At 39.4% G+C, this 10,771-nt stretch overlaps 1 protein-coding gene across 1 annotated transcript; it reads left to right on the top strand.

The window, feature by feature from the left end:
- Positions 1-905: 905 nt before the first annotated feature.
- Positions 906-2,075, top strand: LOC116863526 (adhesion G protein-coupled receptor E2-like; the record flags this gene model as incomplete). The annotated part of the gene is made up of 3 exons (XM_032850966.1): positions 906-1,052; positions 1,258-1,304; positions 1,902-2,075. Coding segments are annotated over 3 exons (368 nt in total), but the record flags the coding sequence as incomplete, so codon positions are not given.
- Between the last annotated feature and the right edge of the window lie 8,696 nt (positions 2,076-10,771).

Genomic DNA, 10,771 nt, shown 5'->3' with positions numbered 1-10,771 from the left:
GACTTAACAGCTTAAAACAGTATAAGTATATTCCCTTACAGTGTTGAAGGTCAGAAGTTTTAAATGTTTCCTTCTAGAGGCTCGAAGAGAGAATTTGTTTCCTTGCCTTTTCTGGCCTCTGGAAGCTGCCTGCCTTCCTTGGTACAGGGCTCCTTTCTCCATTTCAAAGCCATCATCATATGCATCATCTCCTTTGTTCTCTGATCATCTCTTTTGTAAGAACCTTTGTGATTACATTAGATACACCCAGATCATCAGACTATTCCCCCAACAAAATTCTTAATCACCAAGTTCAAAATTTATTTTGGACAAAAGCTAACATAATCACAGGCTCCAGGCATAAAGACTTGAACATCTTTGAAAGGGCCATTATTTTGTCTACAATATTCACCATCCACCAAGCAGCTCTGACCTGAAATATCACACACTCACACATATATACAGAGTTCTCATCTTGCCAACTTTCCTTGAATGTAGAGGCCAGCCAGCTCCTCATGTGAAGGGCCTCATAGTAAATATCTTTGGTTTTGTGGGCCAGACGGTCCCTGTCACAACTACTCAACTCTGCCATTATAGTATGAAAGCAGACATAGACAATACATAAATGAATAGGAGTGACTGCATTCCAGTACAATTCTCTCTATGGTTAATAAAATTTGAATTTCATGTAATTCCCATATGTAGAAATGGGCAACAGCTGGGTTTGGCTGTGGGCCATAGTTTGCCAATCCCTGCTCTGAGGTGGTTGATGAGTTGGGAGTGCTGCCACCTGATGGTATCCATCCATTTCAGCTATGATGGACTCCTGACATTGAGGAAGGTAGAGGATGGTAAGGCTGGAGTTAATGAGAAGAGGAAAGGCCTGAGCTGAGATAGGGGACTGATCCTCTCTTTTATGCCTTTAGATGTGGATGAGTGTGTCTCTGGAAAACACCAATGCCACAACTCGACCCATTGCGTCAGTGTGAAGGGAAGCTATAGATGTTACTGTCACCATGACTGGATGGCCAGGTCCAAGCCTCTGCATGGTCTGAAGCTCACCATCTGTGAAGGTATATAGTCCTGACACACATACGTATGTGCACATTTAAGTATAACATGCATGTGCATGTGTGTGCACATATACTCTTACATATGAACATGTGTGTGCATACGTGCATTTGCAACACAAAAAGCAAACACATATATGCATTCATCATGTACACACACACACACACACACACACACCAGCAGTGCTTCTGCCTCTTTAGCCTGCAGAGGTCCCCTTCTCCTCATGGACATCACCTTCTGGAGTCAGCAGCCAGGTGAGTGAAATTTCAGCAGAAGACCAGAAGCAGAAAGATGTTCACCAACCATCTTGTGTCCACCCTCTTCAGGCTCTCTGACTCACCACCATATCCCCTTTCCCCAGAGTCTCTCCCACTTCTTTGACAAAGTCCAGCAGTTATCCCAAGACTTCAAACCAGCTTTGGCCAAGAACACCATCCAGGTAAAATTGGAACCAAGAAAGAGGCAAGATATGAGAATCCCATAGAGATCTTTAGTAGGAGTGGAGAAAAGTCTTCATGTAGTGGGCACTGCAACTAGTCCCTCAACCATATTGGTGAGAAGACTAGGGCACTCAGCTATCTAGAAACAATTTTAAAGATATCCAGGTGCACTAATGTATTTATCTATTTCCCTATTGCTTGTTCTGGGATTCAGGATTTTGTCAATCTTGGACTTTTTGACCTGAGTTGACCTCTAAGTAGCTGAGACCTAAGCAACAAGAACCATTTTGGAAATTTCATTCAGTGCCAAATACCCAGTCTCTAGGGTCTGTTCTCTAGGGCTGAATGGCCAGGACTTTGTGAAACCCCTTTGATCTATTTCCCACTGGCTCTGTGTCTGCATCCCCCCAGGACCTCATGAAGGAAGTAGGTGAGCTGCTGGATACCCCAGGGGACCTGAAGACCCTGCCTCCCTCAAAGCAGCACTGTGTGGCCACTCATCTGCTCGTTGGCCTGGAGAATGTCCTAAGAGTGCTAAGCAAGTTCCTGCCCAATGGGCCATTGTGCATGCTCCTGCAGGCACAGGTAAATACCCAAGTCTGCATCAGTCTCCTGATCTCCCTGTTCACCTTCTCACTCCTTCTTCCTAGAGACTGCCCCACTGGAGCCAAATGACCACACTCACATCACAGGATCTTATTTAAAAGAACTCATATTGAGCGACTTTGGACTCTGAGAAAAGAAAACTGAGGGTTTTGAAGGGGAGAGGGGTCAGTATTTGGGAGGACCTAGTGGTGAGTATTAATGAGGGCACATATTGCATGGAGCACTGGGTGTGGTGCATAAACAATGAATCTTGGAACACTGAAAAAATAAAATAAATTTTAAAAAAATTAAAAATGTTAACATTTCTGAAAATTAGCTAAATAAAATCAAGTGCAAGTCTAATCAGAAAAAAAAGAATTCATATTATTTTTAATAATGTGTGAAATTGTCTTTTATTTGTTTTAAGCACAAAAGCTTAAGATTTTTTAAATGATAAACAAAAATAAACCTACACAAACATCAATAAGTCTATCATTATGTCATTGATATAACATAAAATTGCAACAATTAGATAAAAATAAGGTATTCAAAAATAAACCCAACACTACATGGAAATGAAGAAAATGCAATGAATCTTGAAAGTTGAAAATTACATAACGTGATTTGATCTATTTTAAGTACAATCTTGTATTTTATTTTATTTTTAGTGTTCCAAGATTCATTGTTTTAAGTACAGTCCTAAATAACATTGTATCAATTGTTTTATTGTTGAAACACAACTGATTTCTGCTTGCAGTTTTCCCAGTTCTTTCAGCATCCATGCTACCCAGGAGATGGTAACGAGAGCATTAAAAGCTGGCCACAAATACTTCCCTCTGATTCCTGCATCCTCAAATAGTCTGCTCATTGTTTAAAAATTTTTCATTGTTGTGGACTTCTTTGCATGCATTTTGAAAGAACTGCAATCATTTTGTTAATGGTTTTATTTTTGTCTCAAAGAAAGTATTTTCAAACTAATTTTTTATTTGATTTTATTTTTTCTGTGTTCCAAGATTCACTGTTTATGCATCACACCCAGACTAATTTTTTAAAGATTTATTTATTATGTGAGAGAGAGAGAACAGGGAGATAGAATCCCAAGATCCAAACTGAGCTCAGAGCTTATATCAGAACTTCATTTCTTTTGATTCACAAATAATATGTCTTCATAAGGTAAGACACATTTGATTTATCCATTCATCAGTTGATGGACATTTAGGTTGTTTCTGCTTTGAGGCTATTATGAATAGCACAGCAATTGACATTCATGTACAAATCATTGTGTAGATGTATGCTTTCATTTCTTTTGGGTAGATACCTAAGAATGGAATTTCTGGGTCATATAGAAACTCTACGTTTAACATTTTGAGAAATTGCCAGACTGTTTTCCAAAGTGGCTGGACCATTTACATTTCCACCAGCAATGGATAAGCATTCTAATTTCTGTGCATCATTGCAAACACTTGTTATTTGGGAAAGTTTTGATATTATAGCCATCCTCATAGGTATAAAGTGGTATCTCATTCTGGTCTTAATTTTCATTTACTTAATAACTAATGATGTTAATGATATTTGCATTTGCTTGTCAGCATTTTGTATATCTTCTCTGGAGAAATGTCTATTCAAATCTTTTGCATATTTTTAAAATTTTTTTAATTTAAATTCAACTAGCCAATATATAATACATCATTAGTTTCAGAGGTAGAATTAATAATTCGTCAGCTGTTTATGACACCCAGTGCTCATGATATCATGTGCCCTCCTAAATGCCCATCACACAATTACCCTATGCCCCCACCCAGCTTGCCTCCAATAACCCTGTTTGTTTCCTATAGTTAGGTCTCCCATGGTTTGTCTCCCTCTCTGATGACTTCCCATTCAATTTTCCCTCCCTTCCCCTATGATTCTCTGCATTGTCCATTCTCTATGGACTCTGAAAAACAATCTGAAGAGTTGGAAGAGGTGGGGGGGTGGGAGGTTGGGGGAACCAGGTGGTGGGTATTAGAGAGTGCACGGATTGCATGGAGCACTGGGTGTGGTACAAAAACAATGAATACTGTTATGCTGAAAATAAATTTTTTAAAAATGATTAAAAAAAAGAGGGAGGAGGAATCAAGATGGCAGAGAAGTAGCAGGCTGAGACTATTTCAGGTAGCAGGAGATCAGCTAGATAGCTGATCTAAAGATTGCAAACACCTACAAATCCAATGGGAGAGTGAAGAGAAGAAGAACAGCAATTCTAGAAACAGAAAATCAACCACTTTCTGAAAGGTAGGACTGGTGGAGAAGTGAATCCAAAGTGACGGGAAGATAGACCGCGGGGGGAGGGGCAGGCTCCCGGCAAGTGGCAGAGCAACGGAGCACAAAATCAGGACTTCTAAAAGTCTGTTCCACTGAGGGACATCGCTCCAGAGGCTTAACCGGGGTGAAGCCCATGCGGGGTCAGCGTGGCCTCAGGTCCCACAGGGTCACAGAAGGATCGGGGGTGTCTGAGTGTCGCAGAGCTTACAGGTATTAGAACAGGGAAGCTGGCTACAGAGACAGAGCCAAGGAGTGAGTTCTCAGCTCGGGGTTACCTTGAACCGGTCTCAGGCTTGGTCAGCTCGGAGAGCGGCCAGAGGCCAGGGTGACGGGAGTAATTGGGCGCTGTTCTCTGAGGGTGCACTGAGGAGTGGGGCCCCGGGCTCTTGGCTCCTTTGGGCCGGAGACTGGGAGGCCGCCATCTTCATTCCCGTCCTCCGGAACTCTACGGAAAGCGCTCAGGGACAAAAGCTCCCAAAAGCAAACCAGAGCAGATTACTCAGCCCGGCCCCTGGTAAGGGCGGTGCAATTCCGCCTGGGGCAAAGACACTTGAGAATCACTACAACAGGCCCCTCCCCCAGCCAGGACCAAGTTCACCCACCAACGAGTGCAGTTTCAATACCAAGGAGAGCAGCGGAATTCCAGAGGAGGAGAAAGCAAAGCAGGGAACTCATGGCTTTCTCCCCATGATTCTTTAGCCTTGAAGTTAATTTAATTTTTTTCTTTCTCAATTTTTTTCTCTTCTTCTGCCAAATTTTTTTAACTTTTACCCTTTTCTTTTTTAACGTTTTTTAACTAGTTTATCTAATATATATATATATATATTTTCGTTTTTATATTTTTTCTTTATTCGTTTTCTTTTTTAATTGTTTCTTTTTTTTTCCTTTTCTTTCTGAAGCTCTTTTTATCCCCTTTATCTCCCCTCATGGTTTGGGATCTCTTCTGATTTGGTTGAAGCATATTTTCCTGGGGTTGTTGCCACCCTTTTAGTATTTTACTTGCTCCTTCATATACTCTTATCTGGACAAAATGACAAGGCGGAAAAATTCACCACAAAAAAAAGAACAAGAGGCAGTACCAAAAGCTAGGGACCTAATCAATACAGACATTGGTAATATGTCAGATCTAGAGTTCAGAATGACGATTCTCAAGGTTCTAGCCAGGCTCAAAAAAGGCATGGAAGATATTAGAGAAACCCTCTCGGGAGATATAAAAGCCCTTTCTGGAGAAATAAAAGAACTAAAATCTAACCAAGTTGAAATCAAAAAAGCTATTAATGAGGTGAAATAAAAAATGGAGGCTCTCACTGCTAGGATAAATGAGGCAAAAGAAAGAATTAGAGATAAAGAAGACCAAGTGACAGAGAATAAAGAAGCTGAGCAAAAGAGGAACAAACAGCTACTGGACCACGAGGGGAGAATTCAAGAGATAAGTGACAGCATGAGATGAAACAACATTAGAATAATTGGGATTCCAGAAGAAGAAGAAAGAGAGAGGGGAGCAGAAGGTATATTGGAGAGAATTATTGGAGAGAATTTCCCCAATATGGCAAAGGGAACAAACATCAAAATCCAGGAGGTTCAGAGAACCCCCCCTCAAAATCAATAAGAATAGGTCCACACCCCGTCACCTAATAGTAAAATGTACAAGTCTTAGCGACAAAGAGAAAATCCTGAAAGCAGCCCGGGATAAGAAGACTGTAACATACAATGGTAAAAATATTAGATTGGCAGCAGACTTATCCATAGAGACCTGGCAGACCAGAAGGAGCTGGCATGATATATTCAGAGTACTAAACGAGAAAAACATGCAGCCAAGAATACTATATCTAACTAGGCTATCATTGAAAATAGAAGGAGAGATTAAAAGCTTCCAGGACAAACAAAAACTGAAAGAATTTGCAAACACCAAACCAGCTCTACAGGAAATATTAAAAAGGGTCCTCTAAGCAAAGAGAGAGCCTAAAAGTAGTAGATCAGAAAGGAACAGACACAATATACAATAACAGTCACCTTACAGGCAATACAATGGCACTAAATTCATATCTCTCAATAGTTACCCTGAATGTTAATGGGCTAAATGCCCCCAATCAAAAGACACAGGGTATCAGAATGGATAAAAAAAACAAAACCCACCTATATGTTGCCTACAAGAAACTCATTTTAAACCCGAGAACACCTCCAGATTTAAAGTGAGGGGGTGGAAAAGAATTTACCATGCTAATGGACATCAGAAGAAAGCAGGAGTGGCAATCCTTATATCAGATCAATTAGATTTTAAGCCAAAGACTATAATAAGAGATGAGGAAGGACACTATATCATACTCAAAGGATCTGTCCAACAAGAAGATCTAACAATTTTAAATATCTATGCCCCTAACGTGGGAGCAGCCAACTATATAAACCAATTAGTAACAAAATCAAAGAAACACATCGACAATAATAGAATAATAGTAGGGGACTTTAACACTCCCCTCACTGAAATGGACAGATCATCCAAGCAAAAGATCAACAGGAAATAAAGGCCTTAAATGACACACTGGACCAGATGGACATCACAGATATATTCAGAACATTTCATCCCAAAGCAACAGAATACACATTCTTCTCTAGTGCCCATGTTACATTCTCCAGAATAGATCACATCCTCGGTCCTAAATCAGGTCTCAACCGGTATCAAAAGATTGGGATCATTCCCTGCATATTTTCAGACCACAATGCTCTGAAGCTAGAACTCAATCACAAGAGGAAACTTGGAAAGAACCCAAATACATGGAGGCTAAACAGCATCCTCCTAAAGAATGAATGAGTCAACCAGGAAATTAAAGAAGAATTGAAAAAAATTCATGGAAACAAATGGTAATGAAAACACAACAGTTCAAAATCTGTGGGACACAACAAAGGCAGACACAACAACGGTACAAGCCTTTCTCAAGAAACAAGAAAGGTCTCAGGTACACAACCTAACCCTATACCTAAAGGAGCTGGAAAAAGAACAAGAAAGAAACCCTAAACCCAGCAGGAGAAGAGAAATCATAAAGATCAGAGCAGAAATCAATGAAATAGAAACCAAAAAAACAATAGAACAAATCATTGAAACTAAGAGCTGGTTCTTTGAAAGAATTAATAAGATTGATAAACCCCTGGCCAGACTTATCAAAAAGAAAAGAGAAAGGACCCAAATAAATAAGATCATGAATGGAAGAGGAGAGATCACAACTAACACCAAAGAAATAAGGACAATTATAAGACCATACTATGAGCAACTCTACGCCAACAAATTTGACAATCTGGAAGAAATGGATGAATTCCTAGAGACATATAAACTACCACAACTCAACCAGGAAGAAATAGAAAGCCTGAACAGACTCATAACCAGTAAGGAGATTGAAACAGTCATCAAAAATCTCCCAACAAACAAAAGCCCAGGGCCAGATGGCTTCCCGGGGAAATTCTACCAAACATTTAAAGAAGAACTAATTCCTATTCTCCTGAAACTGTTCCAAAAAATAGAAATGGAAGGAAAATTTCCAAACTCATTTTATGAGGCCAGCATCACCTTGATCCCAAAACCAGACAAGGATTCCATCAAAAAAGAGAACTACAGACCAATATCCTTGATGAACACAGATGCAAAAATTCTCACCAAAATACTAGCCAATAGGATTCAACAGTACATTAAAAGGATTATTCACCACGACCAAGTGGGATTTATTCCAGGGCTGAAAGTTTGGTTCAACATCTGCAAATCAATCAATGTGATACAACACATTAATAAAAGAAAGAACAAGAACCATATGATACTCTCCATAGATGCTGGAAAAGCATTTGACAAAGTACAGCATCCCTTCCTGATGAAAACTCTTCAAAGTGTAGGGATAGAGGGCACATACCTCAATATTTTCAAAGCCATCTATGAAAAACCCACCGCAAATATCATTCTCAATGGAGAAAAACTGAAAGCTTTTCCACTAAGGTCAGGAACATGGCAGGGATGTCCATTATTGCCACTGCTATTCAACATAGGACTAGAAGTCCTAGCCTCAGCAATCAGGCAACAAAAGGAAATTAAAGGCATCCAAATCGGCAAAGAAGAAGTCAAACTATCACTCTTCGCAGATGATATGATACTATATGTGGAAAACCCAAAAGACTCCACTCCAAAACTGCTAGAACTGGTACAGGAATTCAGTAATGTGTCAGGATATAAAATCAATGCACAGAAATCAGTTGCATTTCTCTACACCAACAACAAGACAGAAGAAAGAGAAATTAAGGAGTCAATCCCATTTAAAATTGCACCCCAAACTAGAAGATACCTAGGAATAAACCTAACCGAAGAGGCTAAGAATCTATACTCAGAAAACTATAAAGTACTCATGAAAGAAATTGAGGAAGACACAAAGAAGTGGAAAAATGTTCCATGCTCCTGGATTGGAAGAATAAATATTGTGAAAATGTCTATGCTACCTAAAGCAATCTACACATTTAATGCAATTCCTATCAAAGTACCATCCATTTTTTTCAAAGAAATGGAACAAATAATCCTAAAATTTATATGGAACCAGAAAAGACCTTGAATAGCCAAAGGAATATTGAAAAAGAAAGCCAATGTTGGTGGCATCACAACCCCGGACTTCAAGCTCTACTACAAAGCTGTCATCATCAAGACAGCATGGTACTGGCACAAAAACAGACACATAGATCAATGGAACAGAATAGAGAGCCCAGAAATACACCCTCAACTCTATGGTCAACTAATCTTCGACAAAGCAGGAAAGAATGTCCAATGGAAAAAAGACAGCCTCTTCAATAAATGTGTTGGGAAAATTGGACAGGCACATGCAGGAAAATGAAATTGGACCATTTCCTTACACCACACACGAAAATAGACTCAAAATGGATGAAGGACCTCAATGTGAGAAAGGAATCCATCAAAATCCTTGAAGAGAACACAGGCAGCAACCTCTTCGACCTCAGCCGCAGCAACATCTTCCTAGGAACATCGCCAAAGGCAAGGGAAGCAAGGGCAAAAATGAACTATTGGGATTTTATCAAGATCAAAAGCTTTTGCACAGCAAAGGAAACAGTTAACAAAACCAAAAGACAACTGACAGAATGGGAGAAGATATTTGCAAACGGCATATCAGATAAAGGGCTAGTGTCCAAAATCTATAAAGAACTTAGCAAACTCAACACCCAAAGAACAAATAATCCAATCAAGAAACGGGCAGAAGACATGAACAGACATTTCTGCAAAGAAGACATCCAGATGGCCAACAGACACATGAAAAAGTGCTCCATATCACTCGGCATCAAGGAAATACAAATCAAAACCACAATGAGATATCACCTCACACCAGTCAGAATGGCTAAAATTAAAAACAAGTCAGGAAATGACAGATGCTGGCGAGGATGCAGAGAAAGGGGAACCCTCCTACACTGTTGGTGGGAATGCAAGCTGGTGCAACCACTCTGGAAAACAGCATGGAGGTTCCTCAAAATGTTGAAAATAGAACTACCCTATGACCCAGCAATTGCACTGCTGGGTATTTACCCTAAAGATACAAACGTAATGATCCGAAGGGGCACGGGCACCCAAATGTTTATAGCAGCAATGTCTACAATAGCCAAACTATGGAAAGAACCTAGATGTCCATCAACAGATAAATGGATAAAGAAGATGTGGTATATATACACAATGGAATACTACGCAGCCATCAAAAGAAATGAAATCTTGCCATTTGCGATGACGTGGATGGAACTAGAGGGTATCATGCTTAGCGAAATAAGTCAATCGGAGAAAGACAACTATCATATGATCTCCCTGATATGAGGGAGAGGAGATGCAACATGGGGGGTTAAGGGGGTAGGAGAAGAGTAAATGAAACAAGATGGGATTGGGAGGGAGACAAACCATAAGTGACTCTTAATCTCACAAAACAAACTGAGGGTTGATGGGGGGAGGGGGGTTGGGGGGGTGGGGTTATGGACATTGGGGAGGGTATGTGCTATGGTGAGTGCTATGAAGTGTGTAAACCTGGCGATTCACAGACCTGTGCCCCTGGGGTAAAAATATATGTTTATAAAAAATTAAATGAAATGAAATTTTTTAAAAAAGATACAAATGTAGTGATCCCCAATGTTTATAGCATCAGTGTCTACATTAACCAACTGTGGAAAGAGCCCAGATGTCCATAAAGCAGATATGGCATATATATATATATATATATATATATAATATAAAAAATATTCCATTATATATATGATATATCATATATAATATAATAATATAATATAATAATATATATTATATATAATGGAATATTTTTTATTCCATTATATATAATATATAATATTTTAAATATTTTTATTTATTTATATATTATATGTTA

This window comes from Lontra canadensis, unplaced genomic scaffold (genome assembly GCF_010015895.1).
Source record: "Lontra canadensis isolate GAN:19392208 unplaced genomic scaffold, GSC_riverotter_1.0 scaffold1457, whole genome shotgun sequence".
Taxonomy (NCBI): domain Eukaryota; kingdom Metazoa; phylum Chordata; class Mammalia; order Carnivora; family Mustelidae; genus Lontra; species Lontra canadensis.
This window is presented reverse-complemented; position numbering and strand designations above follow the sequence as displayed.